We start from the raw sequence: 21,108 nt of genomic DNA, 5'->3' as shown, positions 1-21,108 counted from the left end.
AACAGCTGGCTCAGCATTGCCAGCACTGCTGCACAAGGCCTGCCCCTCCATCCCTGGAGGGAACCCCACCTTTTCCATTATGATTAACCCTTGTCTGTAAGGAGCTATGACATTCCCTGGAAAAAGGGCTGCAGGAGGCATTACCTGCTCCTGAACAACCCCAGCAGACTCCAGAAGGGTGCAGGGTTGCTGTGCCTGCCCCTGCCCACCCTCAAACCATCAGCCCAGGTGACAAAATTCCTTCTCATGCCAGTGACACAGGATTTGCCCAGGGAGCAATTCCTTTTGCCTACTTGGGATCTGGTTAACATCACAGGAAACCCTGTTTTGCCAAGTAACACAGCTCCTCTGGAATCCCTGGAGCACTTCTCCCCACACCCTCCTGTCCATCGGGCCAGAGCCCAGGTGCCAGGAGAAGACAGTGAGGAGCAGCAGAGGTGCTGCATAATCCTCCTAATCCCAGCATCCATCTGCTCTGCTGAGGCCAGCAGCTGGGAAGCAGCAAGAGGTAACAAATGGGTTTGCTGGATCGGCCACCACCACTTTCCTCTCCAAGTTCAAGGGCAGAGCTGTTACCCTTCGAGCCGTGGCTAATCAGGATTAGCTCCATGTGGCTTTGCTGTCAGCTCTGGACACAGCCATATCCAGGGCATCCATCAGGCACCCAGAGAGAGGCACTGACTGGCCCAGGCTCCCAGCCTGGCTGTTCTTTCAAAGCCAGTTGTCTGTTTGTATGGGTGACAACACTGACACAAAGCCTCCTCGGCATTCCACGTTCAAATCCTGCAGGGATAAAATCCCCCAGCTAAGTCAGGCCATGGTCAGGTCACTGCTGTTGCTGGATTGCAGCAACAATCTGCAATCTCTGTCCCCATCACCAGGACTGGCTGTCCATGGTGGCCACCTGAGAGTCTCCATGGCATCTGCAGGGTGCTCAGGGCAGGGAGGACAGAGCATGTCCCTGTCCCAGGGCCTTTCCAGCGGAGCACGGATGGTAGAGCTGAAGCTGCTGAGCTTGCCCAAGGTGAGCCAGGCATCCCTGGGAGCAGCTGCTCCATCTCCTGCTGATCCCAGGGATGGACTAAGCATCATTTACCTCCAGTGCTTGCTCTTAGCCTTCCAGAGGGGAATTACAGCAAGGCACAGGGATTTGTAAGCAGAGCCAATGTCCCAGGGAAGGAAGGGCTGTTGGATTTGAGGCCGCAAGAATGGTGGGCAGCACTTGCTCAGGGTTTGTTGGGGAAGTCCATCTTTCCCTTGGGGCAGGAGTAACCCTCATATCACAGGGATATGGGGTACCTTGGTGGAGGTTGTCTCCGTGGGCTCTGGGGATTATTGAGGTTTCCTCAATATTATTAAGGGATTTGGGAAGCTGCAGGGTGATTCAGGTTCACCCCCCATTGCTGCCACACTGTTGGATGAACAGAGTGGGTCTCTCCACAAAAGGTAAGAGCTCAGGAGACCCAGAGCATGGAGATGAAACACAGCATGGAAAAAATAAGCAAAAATTGAAGCTTGGACGTAGAGAGAAATCTGTTTTAATCACATCTCTAAGCAATTTCCCAATCTGGCCAATTGAGGGCATCCTCAAAGCCTGTTCAGAGCCCAGGGTTGCTGTGTACATCCCAATTATCATTACCTGCCTGCTTTTATGCTGTGTGTCCAAGAGCCCCCCATTCCCACCAGAAGGGAAGGTAGCCTGTGGAGAACCTGCTGCATGTCTGAGGTGGGCAAAGCCCTGCTGCAAATGAACCACAGGCTGAGAGTGGAGGAATTTGTCTCCTGTGAATAGCTTAGTCCTCGAATGCCTTAGTAAAGAGTTTTGCTGCTGTGGGCAAACATGGACATAATTACTACTCGTTGAGTAAACCAAGCTGCTGCTTTGCCCTCTCTCTGAGCAGGCTGAGTGTCATTATCACCCCATTAAATTCCACTCCAGCAGTATAAACACTGATAAAAAAATGTGGTGATAGGACAAGGGGAATGGCTTTACACTGCCAGAGGGCAGGGTTAGATGGGATATTGAGAAGGAATTGTTCCCTGGGAGGGTGGGGAGGCCCTGGCACAGGATGCCCAGAGCAGCTGTGGCTGCCCCTGGATCCCTGAAAGTGTCCAAGCCCAGGTTGGACAGGGCTTGGAGCAGCCTGGGCCAGTGGGAGGTGTCCCTGCCCATGGCAGTGGGTGGAATGAGATGGGCTTTAAGGTCCCTTCCAACCCAAACCATTCCATGATTCTGTGATTCTATAATTTCATGATCCTCAGCTCCAAGGAACCCCCACAAGGAGAATGGTTGAGCAGGACTCACCTGAGACCGTAAGCTCTGGTGGGCAAATGTCTGGTGACAAAGAAGGCACAGGAAAAGGATTTTCACGTCTATTCTAGAAAAACAAGACAAAACGGCACAGACAGTCGCTAAGAAGAATCTGTTGGTGTAAATAATGAGCAGAAGATAAGAGGAGTTCAAGAGTCATGAGGGCACCACATACTCCTCTTGTGCAGATGGGCCTAAAGAGAGTCCAGGGGTTTCTCTGGGAGCACCTGGCACAGGCTGAGCCACCCCAAAACCTTGGGTCACACACAAACGACTCTGTCCTTACTGTGACTGTGCTTGAGCACTGAGGCTGGATTTGACCTTGCCTGGTTTCTCCACAGAGGTTCTCCCTGAAGCTCTGCATCCAACCCAGCGGGGAGGTCCCGAGTCTGACCACAGCCAGGTGTAATATTTACCCCAAACACATAATTATCCCAGTGAGCAGGGCAGGAAGCCGAGTTCAGTTCCCACCTTGTCTTATGTGCTACGTCACGGCTGAAAGCACAAGGAAGAGGGAGAAACAATCTGAGGGTGAGCACCACCGAGACAGCTCTGGCAACTGGGGACTTGGATGCCAAGAGGGGCACAGGACTGGTGTGAGGACACACAGACAGGCAGCACGGGTGCCTGGGCACTCTTCCCCTGGTGTGGAAACCCCGATCTCATTAGAAGTTCCATCTTTCAGCAGCAAAGTGAGGACAGGAGCCATTTCAGTCCAGCCAATGGTGTGATTTCATACAAGTGCACAGCATCACACGAGCTGCGGGTCCAACCACACCACTCAGCCACAGCTCCAGGGGCTCTGGTGCCATTCTAGGGCACATCTCCAGCCTGGTCCACCCAAAGGCAACACATACGTGACATCCATGCAAGTCTGTGTCCCCACAGGGCTGGAAAGCAAGATGTTTTGTGAATGTTCTTGTGTGAAAGGAACATCCAGCCAGCCCTTCTTGGAGGGAATTTGTATGGAAGGGGGAAGAAAGGACACCCAGCATGGCACCACTCCAGGAGGGGGTGACAAATGCACAGAATGGAGCCGCAGACCCTGAGGGTTGTGTGGATAAACCCTGTCCAGCCATTCACAGCTCGAGCACTTCTCTGCAAACGCAATGTGGAGCTTGGCTTTGCAGGAGGAATGAGCCTGGCTTATCATTAGAGTAGTCAGGAGCAGGAATGGGCTGTGCAGGAATGCTGGGGATTCATCCTCATCAGAGGGCTTGAAGAATAAAGAGTTGCTCCTGCCTTTGGGTAGGAGCCTAGATCAAACTGACTCCAGAGATCCCTTCCAGCCCTATGACTGGTGCTGAATCAGATGCAGGTTGCTATCCACAGAAGGGCTTTGTTTTTTTTTGAAACCTGAGACTCCTGAAACTGGTCTGAATGCAGGCCCTGGAGATGAAACTGCTGTCATTATCTCCACAGATCCATCTCTGTCTCAAACCCAAGAGAGAAGAAATTATTTCAGATTTAAAACACCTGCCTGCAGGTAAATACATCAACAGTACAGACTTTCCACTGGATTTCCAGAAATATTACCAAGGAGTCCCTAAAGAAGAGTTCTCTGATCAAGAAAAGATCCCAGGATTGATGTCTGTTAGAGATGAACTTCCACCTACCTCTGGGGACCTCACGTGGACTTTCAGCCTGCAGGAGCTCAGGCCGTTTCCCACAGCCTTCGGAGGCGGGGATGGGATGTTGTTGTGAACCGACAGTCCGGGATGTAACCGTCCCCTCCCAGGAATAAAGGCCACTTCTGTGCTTCCCTCGTGTCTTCAACAAACAACAAACACAGAACCTCTTATTAACAAAACAAAAGGCACAAATTTGCAGAGCTCCCATGCTTGTGGTTCTGCCTTCAGGATAACCTCACCTAAGCCTGAGTAGCCTGCACCAGTGCAGCTGGGTCTCCACCAGCTGCGTTCCATGGAATCATGGAATGATTAGGGTTGGGAAAAACCCCTAAGATTGAGTCCAACCATTCCTCTGGTACTGCCAAGGCCACCACTGACCCATGTCCCCCAGTGCCACATCTCCATGGTTTTTGAACACTTCAAGGAATGGTGATTCCACCACTGTCCTGGGCAGCCTGTGCCAAGGGCTTTACAACTCTTTCCATGTAGAAGTTTTTCCTAACGTCCAATCTAAACATCCCCTAGCACTACTTGAGGCTGTTTCCTCTTGTCTCGCCCCTTGTTAATTGGGAGAAAAGCCCTACCCCCACCTGGCTCCACCCTTCTGTACAGAACCATAAGGTCTCTCCCGAGTCTCCTTGTTTTCCCTTTTTTAAACTTCACTTCTGTTTCAAAGCTCTGCTGGGTAGTGATAGGAGATAGTCATGAGACCCAGAACATCGGGATGGTCTGGATCACACTTCAGGATGATCCATGCCTTCAAGATTTCCTTATGTGACCACCTTAAAGCATCATTTAAGACTAACAGTGCCCTTGAAGCCAAACCTTGGTATGACCTGAAGTGTTCTGCCTAAGCCTCAACAGCACATGATGATGACAGGAAATGCTTTCTATGTCTACCTGAATTTGGCTTTTTCAATTATTTTTCTGGCCTCTTCATGCGTGCTGCCCACCAGAGAATCTCTGTTGATAGCGATGAGTTGGTCTCCAGGTCGGAGCCGACCATCCTAAACAAACAGGGAGACAAACACAGCATTGGGAAGGGATATCTCTGCCCAAAGCCTTCTCTTGCAACACAAATCCTCATTAGTCCATGCAATTATTCATCTACTCTTAGAAAAACTGCTTCAGAACAGCCACAGCCTCTAGGAAAGGTCCCCTTGGCAGAGCTCCCGAGGGTCTCCGCACTGACTTACCTTGTAACAGTCCCCGTCTGGCAAAAGCTCTTGGACATAAATCATGGGCCCATCAGGCCTGTTGGATCCACCACTGATTGTCAGCCCCAAGCCAGAGGAGTTTGCTATAGAAATGCTCTGGATTCCTGAGTCCATGGAGTAGCTGCAAGGGAGAGAGGCCAACAGGTGACTCAAGGTCATCTGGGTTATCTTCCCATATTGCTGAACAAACTCTGCTTGGATTTCTTTCCATGCATCCTTCTACCTTCTCCCAACCTTTTTTTTTGCATCCTTTCTTCCACCCACTGTTGGAAAGGGGAGGTGAGGGCTCCTCTTCTGGCAGACATCGTTCAGTGTTATGAAGGTGACTGATTTCCCTAATCCCAAATAGGGGAATACTCATTTAGAGAAGAAACTAAAGATTTAACAGAATATATTTGGCATTCCTGGTTTTATAGCCAAAAGGACACAAAGGATCAACACGGTTGTTGCTCAAATCCAGCTAAATCACCAGACAGCAATTTACAGATGGATCAGCTATCAAGCAGCTCTTAGCAAACATCAGAGTGAGGCTCAGGAACACAGCTGGGTGTGTCTTAACTGGGGTTTGGACCCAAAATCTTGCAAGATGCCCTAAGAAATGGGCATCCTTTAGAGCAGCACCCACCACACTGTGAGTTGCTGGTGTGGCAGGTGGGTTGCCCAGTCGAGGATGAAAAGGAGCAGCAAACAGGCTGGACCCTTCCCTCCAAGAGCTGCTGGACAGGACCCAGCGGGCCACCAAGGTGGCTCTGTGCCAGGAGGGAGGTTTGGCAGTGGCAGAGCTGTGGGATCAAGATTTCACTGAGCTCCCATGGGCAGCACTGCAGCAGGGGGGATTTGGGGAAGGATTTGATGGTGTCTAAGGATTAGCAAGCCTTTTCCTCAAATGGGATGGGTGCAGCTGGCTTTTCACTTTTCAGTTTATTTCCGCAGCAGCCCAAAGAGTCTGCACTGGCTCCCTGTGTAACAACTTCAGACACAGCAGCAGCTGTGCATCCTGTGCCCCACAGTGACACCAGCACATATTCCCAGCAGTGCCATCCCTGGTGGTCAGACAGCCCACTGTGCCTTAGTCTTATGAAAAAACATTGCTTTAAGGTGAGTGATCTTAGGGAAATGATGTCATGAAACAAAGCATTAAATTCTCTGCTCAACCCAAAGTCTCAGACACTGACTGTGGTGAGATTGCATCGTATCCAACTCCTATTGCTCAGTGGAGTGGCAGGACCTCGGGGGATGCCACAATGAGAGGTTATAGCCCAGGGACAACCTGTGGTGAGCAGAAGGGGTTGCAGCCACATGCATGAAAAGACCCTTAGCCCAAATTACATCTCTCAGCTGACCACCAGTGCTCAGCTGAAACCAGTGCTCTGTAATTCCAGGGGCCTGGAAGACCACTGGGGCCTGGCACCAGCATGGAGACAAGCACAGCTAGGCACAGCATGGCAAGGAGGCCACCAAGACAGTCCTTTCTAGCCTAAATGCCCATTTCCCTGCCCACAGCAGGGGGTTGGAATGAGATGATCTCTGAGGTCCCATCCAACCCAACCCACTCTGGATTCTACATCTCAGCCTGGAGTGAGTTAACAGCACAGTAAGGATGAGCCTGGAGTGAGTTAACAGCCCAGTAAGGATGGCTTCTCCAAACCAGCTGCCAAGTAGATGATCTGGTCTCTCCTCTGCGTGGGTCTCTCACTCCATGCAAGCAGCTTAAACCTCTGGTGCCAAATATTTGTCCTCTGCAAATCCCTAATAAGCTGGTATTTAGCAAGAGGATTTACTGGTTCTGCAGTGAGGGCTGATTCTCTTTACCAGCGATTTGTCTTGCTTGTACTGGCAAAGGAGGGGAGCTGTGAGCCCTGGTGACAAATGGTCCCCATTCCATGACTGTGAACACCCTCCAAGCTGTCCCTCTGGGGAAGGGCCCCGGAGATGAGACTCTGCAGAAAAACCAGCTCTGCCTGTCCAGACCTCTGACCCTGCAGAATGTGCAAGGGCAGATGACCACATGAAAACACACTCCAGGAGATGCTCTGGCCACCAAAGGACATGGAGAGGTGCTGGTGCTCTTGGAGCTTGGGGTCAACATGCCAGGAGCAGGGCAATAGGAAACAAGCTCCAAAAACACCTCCTGAAAGCAGCACCAGCCTTGCAGGAACGCTCTGCTCATGGTTTTAAGGTGATGTGCAGGCTCCTCTCAGCTGGCTGTAAACCATGGCCTCTCCCTGGGATTCAGAGGGGAGGAAGAGGAGCTGCTGCATGGTTAACCATAGTGCAGACATATTGACTGTCTCAACTGGGAAGCTTTTCACCCCTCGGGAACAAACTTCCCAGGAACAGCCAAGATGCCACCACCACATCCAGAAGATGCTGTGGCCTCGCAGCCATTGTGGTGATAGAAGAGTAGAGAGGGCATAAGGATGAACAAAACTGCTCAACAAGCCCTGGAATTATTAACTGGGTGTATCCCTGTGACATTTGGTGGTCTCCTGATGACCCTGGTGGGATCTGTACGTACTGTGCGTGAGGGGCGTGCGCCGGGTTCCCAACGAAGGGGCTGTGGGAGTTGGCAGGGCTCAGCAGCAGTGGGCTCTGGGAGCGTGAGGATGAGCCCGAGGAGGTGCTCTCCAGGTATCGACCTCAACAGCAAAGTCAGAGTCAGTCCAGGGCACACAAACACTCCAGCATCACCCTCCCCCCTGCTCTGCCACTCATAGCTGATGCTACATTCCTAGATTTTTGGGGAAAGCCACACGGTAGATAAAGACATCAGGATAGGGCTGAAGGAGAGGAAACATTTCAGCCTCCTTGGCACAATTCCAGCGTGGGACTGTCACCCCTCTGCCAACCCTACACACCTGTGCCACAGGGGAAGGGCCAGCAGCTGTCTGGTGGGATGCCAAGCCAGAGAGACAGCTTCCTTCCCCAGGCACACATGGCTTTGTGTGCTGGCACCTTGCTTAGGTCAACCTTGTTGCATCTCATTAAACATTGCCTATTTGCAAAATGAAAAATCTTTGAATGAAGTATTGCTGAAACACATTGAAATCCAGAGCAAAAATCTACAGCTGCACCTCCTGATGGAGTCACCTGCCAGCACATCAGTTAGGCAGAGTCTGGGGATCAGGGGAGTGGTTACGACCCCAACTCAAGCCTCTCTTGATCACCCCGTGGCACCAATGGCCACGGGCTGGGCATGCCCCAAGGACCTGCAACAAGGACGAGCTTTCTTCAAACCTCCACCCCAACACCTACTCAAACCACAGCTCTTCCAGAATGACACTGGGATAAAGGAAACTCTCTCTGCAGAGAGAGGGGCTTTCAGTTCCCCCCACACAGACTGCTGAGCTACTCACTGCTGCCATGCAGGATCGGCGAGCTCCGCGCTGAGCCCGTGTTGCTCTGGGAGCCGAACTTCTCCAGCAGCTCAGAGAACTCTCTCCTGCAAACAAAATCATGGCATAGTCAGCCGGTGCTCAGAACTCCCCCCACATGATTATATGGCAGTGGTGCCTCTGATGGCAGTGACTTGGTACCAAGGCTGTAGGGCCGGTGCCCTCCAGCTGTGGGGAGCAGACGGAGCTTCCTCATGCGCAAGGGGAGCACCCTGGTTTCAAGAGCTTGTGCAAGGCTTCAGGTCTATAATCAATCTCATGGCAGTGCAGCTTTCCTGTGATGGGCTGGAGCTCCAGAGTGCTCCTTCCCTGCCCTGGAATGTGTTCAGGGCAAGAGGAGCTGGGAAGGGACATATCCTTAAAGGTCTTTTCCAATCTTTATGACCCTATGATTCCATGGACAGGCTCTGTGCTGAGGATTGTCACTCCTGAGAGAGGGCAGATGAACACTGGAGCCCTGCTTGCATCCTGCCTTGCACCCACCTCATGGACCCTCCTGGGAATGTTTTCACCCACAGCTATAAGGCTCAAAAGTTTTGCAAACACACCACACGAATTAAACCCTGCCAGAAGAGCTGTAACTGTGCAAACATAACCCAAAAATTCTTAGCCTATTTGTGACTCCTTCTAGAATAGTGAAACACAGGTTATTTTCTGTTTTTTCTCCTCTTTTCCTGGACAGAAAGTAGATCCTGTAGCTCTTGCTGGAGTAAAGAAGGAGATGGCTTTCAGAGCACCTGCAGAAGCAGCAGCCCACTCTCCCAATCCATCCATGATGATGTTCTCCACAAACATCACAAGCTAAACTCTTGGAGCATAACACCTCAACAAAGACCTGCATGCAATCTCATCCCCAAAATCCCCTGGAAGATTATCTCCATGCCCAAGGACCTTCAGTAATGCTTTGTTCCAGGTTGAGTTTGACCACCATGTGTTGAGCCCTTGATGAGCTGGAACTCCCTGTACACCACAGGTGATTTGCTTCATGACCTTTTGCCAAGTGTGACCTCCTGAGTTTTTGAACTCCATTGAGAACTACCACTGTCCACATTTACCAGCTCCTGCCTCCTTTCTGTAACCTTTCTTTGAGCTGCTGTGAGCCCCTCTTTTCCTTTCAGATGAGGAGGCATGGAAAGGGATGACTTCTTCATGCTCACGTTCAGCAGCCTTCTGATCCACCCCTGCCACGTCGGCTCTTTGCTCTGCAATGGGGGGGTTCTCTCCCTTCATAACCCAACCCCACTTGATGGATCTGACCTTTTGGCAGAGAGATCCTCAAGGATGACTAATTTCTTACACATGCCAATTAATAAGCAGCCAGGCAGTGGTACAGACCCTGAAAATGTTGTTTCAGTGGCCACAGTAACACCATTAGATGTCTTCTTTGAAGGCAGGAGGGAATCCCCATGGGAAGGTGCCTTCCTGATGCCATAGCCCCAGGAACAGCCTGGCTATGAGTGGCTCCCTCTCAGGCTTGACAGTCAGACAAGCTCAAGAGGTGAACCTGTAGGAACCCAGCCACAGCAAAGTTCTCTGAGCGAGGAGACTGCAGTGACACACTCGCAGACGCTGCGTCATCTGCGTTCCTCACCAGCACAGATGTTGGGTGTTATTGGCTAGATTAGAGTCAACAATATTAACTGATGAATGAATCATCAGCTCCTCAGGTTCCTGCTGGAAATGCTCTCAGTAATTTACATCTTCCCAGTCACAACCAGCTCATTAACGAACTTCAAAGACCAGCGCATGCCTTATCTAATATTGCCATCAAATGTATGCCTTATTCATTCCATTTAATGCTAATTTAAACCCCAAGTGTCACACAATGCTCAGTGACATGCCTTGGTGAATCCCAGTATTTGCATCCATACTATTGTCTTTATCAACCAAACCCATGACCTTAAAAAAAGCCCACAGAAGCCCCACCTCCCACAAGGCTCTTTTGGCTTTCAACTCTTGGGCACAAACTTCCCAGGAACAGCCAAGATGCCACCAGGACATGCAGAAGATGCTGTGGCCTCCCAGCCATTGTGGTGATAGAAGAGTAGAGGGGACATAAGGATCATCAAAGCCGTTCTCCAAGCACTGGAATTATTTATTGGATCTACCCCTCAGACAGTGGCAGGCATTTGGTGGCCCACCAAGGGATGGCTGTGTGGGGCCAGCCCTGCGTGACCTGCAAGGAGGGGGGAGGCAGTTTCATAACGTAAGGCACCAAAATCATGTAAAATATTAGGAAAATTCCTCCACTGAAAGGATGTCATGCACTGGAACAGGCTGCCCAGGGAAGTGGCGGAATCACTAGAAGTGTTCAAAAACCATGTGGATGTGACACTTGAGGATGTGGTTTGAGTGGTAGCCTTGGCAGTGGTGGGTTAAGAGTTGGACTTGATGGTCTCAGAGGGCTTTTCCAACCTAAATGATTCCACAAGCAGTGGGAAAGCAGAAGGACAAGTCAGGCCCTGGTTTGCTGCTCTGTGGATCCCTAAGCTGAGCCTTGGGTGGATCTCAGCAGAATTCTCCAATTTCCCAGTAAAGCCTCTGTGTTTCTGCAGCTGATTCACACCAGTTTCACTGGCAGCTGACACAGCCACAGCCTTACCCCTCCCTGACCCCGTGCAGGGGCAGGTCCCACACGCTGGAATCTCACATATTATTCCCAGTGGTTACCAGGCCACCAGCACCTGCGTTTTGTTTTGGGCTGGGTATTTCTGTGGTCATCTATTGTTCCATTTTCCTCAGATAATAATCCAGCAGAGCACAGAGCAGCTTATAAAAACCAAACAATGGCTGAAATACTCTTAGTCAATGCAAATGCAACTGGTGCAGCAGCTCTGTGACCCTGCAAACCCCATCACCAATCTGGGCCGCCAAACTCTGTCATAAGGGAGGACATGCATGGGCTCAGCATTCCTTGTTGTTGTTTATTTAGTGTCCTGAAATGCATCCACAAAGGAGGTTTATCATTATTTGCTCAGGAGCCTGAATGAGCTCTGAGACCGCATCCAGCCCAGGGACAATGTGACCAAACGCCACCGTCCTGGCTCCTGCTTTGTTGGTCAATCCAGCCCCAGTTCCACCAGGGACACAAACACATGACTAACTTGAGGCACACACTTATCCCAGCAGAAAGTAATGCACTTTCTGGTGCCAATCTCCTGGGAATTAATTTTGTGCTCAGTGCTGTGTTTGGAGGAGTTTGACGCGGGCAGACGATGCCCAAACATTGCAGATTAATGAACGAGTGCACTGAAGGAATGCCAGCAGGCCCTGCTTTGTGCTTTCAGACACCAAGAGGCTTCAGAAGATGCCTTTAATATTTAAAATTTGACCCTTACTAAAACATTGTGAATTGTCAGGTGCCTGCAGGACTAAAATACCCAGCTTTATTAAAAAACAACAACCATGGCGTTGTATGAGGTGGAAAGTTCATTTTAACAAGCCCTTCTCCAGTTTTTTTCATTAGGATGCAAACATTTGAGGTCTGGAGGATGCTTGCAATAGAGCTTGGCCCTGGACAGCCTTCAGCCAGCCCCAGAGTGGGATGGGGGGTCTGCCAGCAGCAGCCAGCTCCAGGATGACTTTGCAGCAGGGGGTCAATCTCCCTGCAGAATATTGTTGTTTTATCTTATAATGCCTTTTTGTCCTGCCCTTTTGTTCCTGGGAGAACAAAGGGTGAATCCTACATCAAAGGTTACACAGCGTCTGGAAACCTCAGCTCTGCACCACAGCTGGGAGAGAAAGTGGAGCCTGTGACATCAGAAATTACTGGTTTGTCTCAAAAAAAAAACAAAGGTGCAGGTGAGTGGGAGCCATGAACCCAGAGCACTCCAAAAGCGTCACAAAGGCAGATTTTCTCACACACAGCTCCAGTGGAATCAGGGCACCCACAGCCAGGCTGGAGCTGACACCCAACTGTGTGGAGAGGTCACACCCTGAAGGGGAGGGATGGGGCATCCAGAGGGACCTGGACAGGCTGGAGAGGGGGAACCGTGCAGAATTCGTAAAGCACACCAAGGCCAAGTGCAGGTGCTGCACCTGGGTCAGGGCAATTCCAAGCACAAATCCAGACTGGGTGGAGAAGGAATCGAGAGCAGCCCTGAGGGAAGGATTTGGGGTGTTGGTGGGTGAGAGGCTGAACTTGCCCCAGCTGTGAGCACCCAGAAACCCCCTGTGCCCTGGGCTGAGCCCCAGCGTGGGCAGCAGGGGAGGGGGGGACTCTGCCCCTCTGCCCCCTCAGGTGAGACCCCACCTGCAGAGCTGCCCCAGCCCTGGGGCCAACAGCAGAGGGACGTGGAGCTGCTGGAGAGAGCCCAGGGGAGGCCACGGAGATGCCCCAAGGGCTGGAGCCCCTCTGCTCTGGAGCCAGGCTGGGAGAGCTGGGGGTGCTCACCTGGAGGAGGGAAGGCTCCAGGGACACCTCAGAGCCCCTTGCAGGGCCTAAAGGGGCTCCAGGAGAGCTGCAGAGGGACTGGGGACAAGGGATGGAGGGACAGGACACAGGGAATGGCTTCCCACTGCCAGAGGACAGGGATGGATGGGATATTGGGAAGGAATTGTTCCCTGGGAGGGTGGGCAGGCCCTGGCACAGGGTGCCCGGAGCAGCTGTGGCTGCCCCTGGATCCCTGGCAGTGTCCAAGGCCAGGCTGGATGGGGCTTGGAGCAGCCTGGGATAGTGGAAGGTGTCCCTGCCCATGGCAGGGGGTGGGATGAGGTGAGTGTTGATGTCCCCTCCAACCCAACCATTCCATCCTTTCCCCCTCTCCCTGGTGGGATGGAAGCAGTGCCTGGCACAGGGGCATCTCAGCCGCTGTGTGACATGCTGGGTGTTTTTCCCAAAGCACCAGAGCAAGGCCATGTCCTTGGCACACCCAGGCTTGCTGGAGTCAGCCCCAGCCCTCCCTGCCAGTTTAGCACCAAGTGCTCAGAACAGCAAGGCCATGGGCTGAGCTGTCACTGTCACACACAGGGCTGGAAGGACAGGAGGGACTGTCCTGCATCTACTCCAGACCAGGCATGAGCTCCAGGCACAGCCCCTCTGCTGGGAGAAACAGCGTAGGCAGAGGAGCTGGGAAGTGATTCTGCCCCCTCACTTGGCCCTGGACCTCAGGACCTGTGTCCAGTTCTGGGCCCCTCACAAGAAGGACATTGAGGGGCTGGAGCGTGTCCAGGGAAGGGAACAGAGCTGGGGAAGGGGCTGGAGCCCCAGGAGCGGCTGAGGGAGCTGGAAAAGGGGCTCAGCCTGGAGGAGGCTCAGGGGGGACCTTGTGGCTCTGCACAAGTCCCTGACAGGAGGGGGCAGCCGGGGGGGGTCGGGCTCTGCTGCCAGGGAACAGGGACAGGAGGAGAGGGAACGGCCTCAGGCTGGGCCAGGGGAGGCTCAAGCTGGACATCAGGAGGAATTTCTTCCTCTAAAGGGTGCTCAGGCCTTGGAGTGGGCTGCCCAGGGCAGTGATGGAGTCCCCACCCCTGGAGGTGTCCAAGGAAGGCCTGGACGTGGCACTCAGTGCTCTGGGCTGAGAGATCAGCCAGAGGTGGGACTTGATGTTGAAGATCTTTTCCGACCTCAGTGATCCTGTGAGTCTGTGACTCTGTTCCATAGTGCCAGGGCACTGCAGAGAAGCAGCCTTTCCTTCCTGCTGGCCGTGTGAGCCCTGTTAATCCCAGAGCCCCTGTTCCCGGGATGCGGGGGATGCATCCCGCGTGGAGACACAATGAATTCAGTATTTTATCCTGCCAGGACTGAGAGGTGCAGCACAAACTGGCTTCTCCCAGTGATAAACCTGACAGACCAGGCTGATATCTGTGCAACGCAGAGAAACAAGGAACTATTGTAACTTTCAGGCTGAGAATGAATAAACAATAATTATGACTATGCAATAAAATTATCCTCATTAGCTGAAGGTGAGCACAGACGAAAATCAGATTCAAGCATCACCTAAACCTGGTGAGTCCAGCTCTAAATCTGAATTCTCTGCTTTGAGCCCTGGCATTACTGCTGCTCTCCGCGGCCCAGCTGATGCGACAGGCCCAAAACATGCATCTGATACACGCCAGAGACTGAGTTCCACGAAAAGCACAGGTAATTTGGGCCTATAATTAACTCCAGGGACAAATAATAGCGTTTATGACTCCAATTCACCCAAGGGCAACCACAACAAAATGCTACTCAGCTGAGTCATTGGGAAAATTGGCATGAGGGTTGGATCCAAACCCAGAGCCATGACGTTCCCTCCTCCAGTGTGCCTTGAGCGCTCGGGGTGAGGAAGGATCTGAAAATAAACTGCATTTTCTCTGCCCTGTGTCCTCCTCAGCTTTCAGGTCTCGTGAGCTGCTTTGCTGGGCAGTGGGAAGGTGGGAAGCTGCCCACAGCTCATGGCATGGCACCTTCACAGGCATCACCGCCAGAGATGATGCCCCACTTCCCCCCGGCTGCCTGCTCACCCACGCTCAAGGACAGACTTAAAAGATAACAAGGCATCCCTAAAAGATAAAACGAAGTGGGGAAAAAAAAGTAGAGAGCAGAAAATCCCCCTGTTCCCACAGCCCTTAATCCTGGAGATATGTATTCGTGTATTAAACAGTTTGCGAGATGATTATGTAAGTGAAATCTCTGCAAATCTTTTGGAAAAAAAAATAATAAATAAACTGATTACTTCCCCTCTCTCCCTCTGGCTAACCTTTTGCAGATTTAACAGATAACGAACAGTGAACGGACGCCAAATGAATTGCTTAAAGTTTCATTGCCCTGCCGGCCTGCCCCAGGTCCCTGCAGGGCGACTGGGGACTGCCGGCAGCAGGGGGGAGCTGCAGCCGGCGGAGCCGGGCGTGCGTGTGCTTTAGGAAACATCTGCTGCAATTTGGGATATTAGGAGCCACATCGACATGCACGAACAGCTTGAGACAGATCAGCGCGGAGGCAGAAAACCTGCGCTGGGGGCTCTGGCTGAGAAATCAAGTGTTTCCCGGAGCAAGTCCTGCTGCTGCCGGACACAGGGAGCTGCTGAGCTGTGGGATCCCATCCCTCCTGCCGGGACAGAGTGTGAGATTTGCCCCTCCAAGGGAACTGCTGTGATCCACAACTGCATCCTGAGCATCCCTACTTGGACCAAAGGATCTCTGGTGACCTACTTGCTTCACCCAGCACTTCCTCAGCAGCTGCTGAAGGACTTGCACTTAATGTAATAATAGGAGATGCTACTTCCCCTGGCAGAGGGTGGCTGAAAAGCAGCCCGTCATTAATAGCAAATAATTCTTGCACCAGTGTATTGCTGTGTCAGAATTAGCCTCAGCCCTGTCATTACAGCACTCTCACTGCTCTGCCAAGGCAGGAGCTCTGCGCAGCGGCTGATGGATCAGGAACGAATCCATCATCTCTGACACTAACGGGATGTGGGTGCATTGAGCAAGTGACTCTGGCCTTCAGCCACCCACACGCAGAGCAGAGCCCCAGAGCCGGGAACCTGCCTGCCCACAGCCTCACTCTGCCAAATCCCACCCTCGTTCCTCTGCTTCCTGCCACACCTCGGCTCTCCCGAGAGAAAAAGGGAGAGGATGTGCCAGCACACTGTGCTGCATCTCCCATGGGATGTCAGCAAAGACCCCACTAATCCAATACCTTGGTTCCCACAGCTCTCTCATGGCACCATCATTGTCCCACACAGCTTAAATCCAGTCAAGACAAGACTGAACTCTTCCCTTCTCCTTCCAAACCCTCTGAGTCTCTCCAGAGAGAGCAAGGTTTTCCAGGGAGCTACAAAGGGATGGGTTTCAGGGAGAAACTTCTCATCCTCCCTGAGGCGGAGGAACCCTCTGGGGAAGGAAGACCTTAGCTCAACATATCCAACCAGAAAGGAAAGGGAAGATCCTGCTGTCCCCGTACATCTTCCTCCAGAGCCCTGTGCAGGATGTGATAAACCACCACACAGTGCAGCTGAGGGAGGTGTGCCACCCTACAGCCAGGACTGGAGCAGCCCTGGTGCTCCCTGGGGAAACACCTGTGGATATCTGCTCAGTGCCGGAATGTCCCACAGACCCAGCACAGGCAGGGCTGGAACTGGGAGCCCCCAGCTTTGGGATGTCCCACAGACCCAGCACAGGCAGGGCTGGAACCAGGAGCCCCCAGCTTTGGGATGTCCCACAGACCCAGCACAGGCAGGGCTGGACCCGGGAGCCCCCAGCTTTGGGATGTCCCACAGACCCAGCACAGGCAGGGCTGGAACCAGGAGCCCCCAGCTTTGGGATGTCCCACAGACCCAGCACAGGCAGGGCTGGAACTGGCAGCCCCCAGCTTTGGGATGTCCCACAGACCCAGCACAGGCAGGGCTGGAACCAGGAGCCCCCAGCTTTGCTTCCCTTCCCTTACAGCTCCATTGAATTCCCACCAGTGCACAGTTATCAAAGTCCCCTTGCCAACTCCACCTTCCCCATGGGCTTAGAGCCTGATTTGCTCCAAGACTCTTCAGCTGTGGTGCCAAGGAGTGCCACAACGCCCCTTCCCAGTGTGCCACGGCCCCCCTTACCTGGCATCGTCATCGCGGGCTATCAGAAGGCGCATGTGGCTGGTGGCTGATGCCGTCCTCAGGATGTCCACGGCCCTGGAACACAAGGCCCATGACACGTCAATCCCAGCTCCCACTGGTGCTCCACTGGTCTTACCCTGCTCGCCTGAAAGCTGGGCAGAGACCCCTGACCTGGGCAAACCCTGCCAGCAGCCGAGGCTTTGGCCAGATGCCAGTGCAGCAGCCCTGTTCCCTGCCCTGGCTGGGAGGCTGGGGGGCAGCCAAGCCATATCCTGATCTTCCCACTTCTGCCATAGGTGAGAAGTCCCTGCTAACAAAACCCAGAAGATGCCCGTGGTGGTGAGCAAATCCTCCTGCACAGCCCGTGGCAGGGGGCTGGAACGAGGGGGTCTTTAACATCCCTTCCAACCCACCAGACACCCAGTCTGTAATTCCCCACCTGTGGAAGTTTCCATCTCAGGGATGGCCAAATACAGGTACCCCTGGGAGCCAGGCACAGCCTCCCACAGCCACAGAGGTGTTCTCAAGGACATCACCAAACCCAGCTGCTCTGGGCCTTTGGGACCAGGACCAGCTCCTCGTGCTGCTTCCCATGCAGCCTCGGCACCCCGTGCAGGAATGCAAGGCAGACAGTGGGATAGCACCGTGTTCAATGGGGGAGGAGAGCCCCAAAGTGTTGGTGCTCCTGTGGAGCTGTTAATTATTCTCCTGGTGGGGAGCTGAGGGGCTGGATTGCGGCTCCAGAAGGAATTCCCTGCACAGAGCAGCACTGTCAGGCTCAGGCACCAGCTGATCTCCTGTGCTGGGAACTGCAGGACGTGCTGGGAAGCTGCAGCAGATGGAGTGGGGGTGCCAGGAGCTGTTTAAAACCCACCGTTTGGGTGGGGGAATGTCTGAGTAGGTCACAGATACAATTTGGGCTCACTGCTCTATTGTTATATTGAATCTTTCTGTCTGATCATTTCCAAGTTGGCTCTGGGGAACAGCACACAGAGTGATGCCCTGGTGTCCTCCACACAACCCACAGCCAAAGCCACTTCACAGAATCACACAAAAGCAACAGGAATGGAAAATTTCCATTTGGATGTGGTACCTCTCGCTTGTAACCCCAATTAGAGAATCTCCATTGACCTCCAGGATCTGGTCTCCTGGCTGCAGGCGCCCTAGAAAGGAAAACTAATGGATAGAAACTGTGGAAAATACAGCTTGAAGGGAGAGGCTGGGCAGTTCCTCCCTGTGCCCAGAAACAGGATGAAAAATGCATTGGTTGTTCCAGAGATGCTCGTCCAACCTGTTTTTCCAGATGTCCAGAAATGAAGTTTCTGCAACCTCCCGGAACAACCCCGTGCCAATGTCCCAGCATTTCCTCTGCTCTAGGAAGTTGCAAAAGTAAATAGTGAAAAGTGCAATAAAGCTTTTGCTTAATTCACTTTGAGGTCAAGTAGTTCAGTTTGAGGTCAGGTTGAAAACCACGAGAGGCACTTCCACCTGTTCTGGATTTATTTTCCTTTATTGGATGGAGAAATGATGTAACAGCTGGGAAAAAAATCATCTTTTTAGCTGAAGCTGTAAAAGGTGAGCTCAGCTCCCCTAATACCTACTTAGCTGAACATATTCAGAATGAAATCAGTGACCCAGAGCAGAGCTGAGTTTGCAGAAGGATCTCTGGTTGTTTTGGGGTCACAGGGAGGTGGGAAAGGACAGGAAAGCTCTTGTGTGGCAGAGATGGGCCGTGCTCTACACACACAAAGCAATTGTACAGATGCTGAGAAGCCGATCCAAGGCTGCTGACAGGTATCAGAACAACTGATAAAAATAATACCCCCAATGATAAAAAATACCCCCAACCACTGGAAAATCTCTGAGCAACCACCCGAAATATCTAATAAGGTATGAAACAAGTGTGTGAAACAAATACCCTTGATGTGGGCTGATCTCAGACCTCCTGGCATTCTGCCCTGTGTTTCACTCACCGTCTGCATAAGCAACACCTCCTGGAAGGATCCTCTTGACATAAACTCCATATTCTTCTCCAGTGAGTTCCTTGATGCCACCGATGACCTTTATGCCTGGAGAAGAAGTACAGCCCATGACACAAAGGCAGGAGAGTCAGCATTTGCACAGGCCACCTCTGAGGGATGCAGCCCCAAAACAAATTCACAGGATCATGGAATGGTTTGAGTTGGAAAAGACCTCAAAGCTCATCCAGTTCCACCCCCTGCCATGGCAGGGACACCTTCCACTCGCCCAGGCTGCTCCAAGCCCCAATGTCCAACCTGGCCTTGGACACTGCCAGGGATCCAGGGGCAGCCACAGCTGCTCCGGGCACCCTGTGCCAGGGCCTGCCCACCCTCCCAGGGAACAATTCCTTCCCAATATCCCATCCAGCCCTGCCCTCTGGCACTGGGAAGCCATTCCCTGTGTCCTGTCCCTCCATCCCTTGTCCCCAGTCCCTCTGCAGCTCTCCTGGAGCCCCTTTAGGCCCTGCAAGGGGCTTTGAGGTGTCCCTGGAGCCTTCTCCTCTCCAGGTGAGCACCCCCAGCTCTCCCAGCCTGGCTCCAGAGCAGAGGGGCTCCAGCCCTCGGAGCATCTCTGTGGCCTCCTCTGGACTTGCTCCAGCATGTCCAAGTTCATCACTGATGGGAAGGGATCTGCTCCTGCTGCAGATCAAAACATTCCTGGTGACAAGTGTTTCCCCAGGGTCCCCTTCCCTGTGCACATCTGGACAAACCCCAGGGGCACCACAGTGGTGGGGACGTCTCCGCTCAGCTGCCGGGCCCCAGCAGCACCTCAGCCTTTGACACAGCCACACACCAGGAGTGGCCACTTCTGTCAGAGTTTAGCCTGGGAGGAGCAGCTGAGGCAGGAGCACAGAGGTGACCCCTGTCTCATGTTCAAACCACCCCCATAGCACAGCAGGGCTCAGGTGCCCTGCAGCACCTTGGCACAGGGCTCCTGCTCCTGACTGCCACCCCTCTGGCCACGGGACCTGGCCCTGCTGGCCAGCGTAAGCTGGCTGGCAGGAAAAGGTCCAAGAGACTTATTTATCCAGGGCTCATTAAGTCCTACTTCGAAGATCCAGGCTGTGGACAGAAGGATTAAAAAGCTTGGCTTTAATTAACAAATCTCCCCTGAGAGCCGCTGGTCAGGCATTTTGCTGCTCTGGACAGGAGGGCACACTGGGGACGGGCAGTGCCACCGAGGGGTCAGCTCTGTCCTCCAGCTGCTGCGAGGCTGCTCTGAGCCCTGAAGAGGCCCTGGGCTGCAAGAAACACCTCCCTCCAGGGAAACAGGGCACAGCTCCTTCCCCAAAACTTGGGAACCCGTTCTGAAACAGGCGGGAGGGAAGCAGATCCTGGATCGGGATTACTCAGGACACAGCATTACTTCCATCCCTGTTTCCCTTCCTTTATAACCCAAGTGCTGCTCTCAGGCCCCTCACAGTTTTCATTTGCCTCTAGGGAAAGACTTTGTCTCTCAGGTCACCTTTCTATTAAATTAGATTAAAACTCAATTCTTGCAATTTTCCAGTTCATTCCTCTATGCGCCAATTGCTGCTTTTCCCAAGCTCCAAACCCCAGCCCCGTCTGAGTGCTGGAGTTTATTCCCTGGGCTTAATGCATTAACCAGGCACTTGTGAGGAGCTGTTTTACTGCTGGAACAGGGAGCTCACAGCAGAACACCTCAGGAATGGGTACTAATATTGCTCTCCGTTGCATTTTAAAAGAAATTTGCTCAAATTGGAAATACTGCCCCCCAAAAAGGTATCTATGAAGCAGCACGAGCCTCACCAAGGCATGAGTCAGGTCAGGCACCTGGGGACCAAAGTGGGGAGGAGATGCTGTGGCCGTGGGCAGAAGGTAAAACCTGCTCATGGCCAGGGATGCTCAGCTGGAAATTTCTCTGCTCCCTGTGGAGCCAGGGGATCCCTCTGCTGGGCTCTGCAGAGACACCCCAGGGAACAGGGTCACACTTGGGATGGGCTTGAGAAACCCTGGCACGAGGGAGTCCTGCAGAGGCAAAGCCCCATTG

At 52.8% G+C, this 21,108-nt stretch overlaps 1 protein-coding gene across 6 annotated transcripts in view; it reads right to left on the bottom strand.

The window, feature by feature from the left end:
- The window catches only part of LOC104684927 (syntaxin-binding protein 4-like), a 47,593-nt gene that overhangs the window by 11,958 nt on the left and 14,527 nt on the right, over positions 1–21,108 (bottom strand). For 5 of the 6 annotated variants that reach the window (XM_039560550.1, XM_039560551.1, XM_019281790.2 and 2 more), the window contains exons 3-11: positions 19,050–19,145; positions 18,170–18,239; positions 17,077–17,151; positions 8,516–8,601; positions 7,678–7,798; positions 5,139–5,280; positions 4,843–4,949; positions 3,928–4,081; positions 2,306–2,378 (exon numbers count right to left, since the gene is read on the bottom strand). In XM_039560550.1, the coding sequence (XP_039416484.1) occupies positions 2,306–2,378; positions 3,928–4,081; positions 4,843–4,949; positions 5,139–5,280; positions 7,678–7,798; positions 8,516–8,601; positions 17,077–17,151; positions 18,170–18,239; positions 19,050–19,145 (924 nt within the window). The remainder of the gene's footprint in view (positions 1–2,305; positions 2,379–3,927; positions 4,082–4,842; positions 4,950–5,138; positions 5,281–7,677; positions 7,799–8,515; positions 8,602–17,076; positions 17,152–18,169; positions 18,240–19,049; positions 19,146–21,108) is intronic. The other variant, XM_019281792.3, reaches the window with a different exon arrangement.

This window comes from Corvus cornix, chromosome 14, assembly GCF_000738735.6.
Source record: "Corvus cornix cornix isolate S_Up_H32 chromosome 14, ASM73873v5, whole genome shotgun sequence".
In the NCBI taxonomy this organism is placed as follows: Eukaryota; Metazoa; Chordata; class Aves; order Passeriformes; family Corvidae; genus Corvus; species Corvus cornix.
This window is presented reverse-complemented; position numbering and strand designations above follow the sequence as displayed.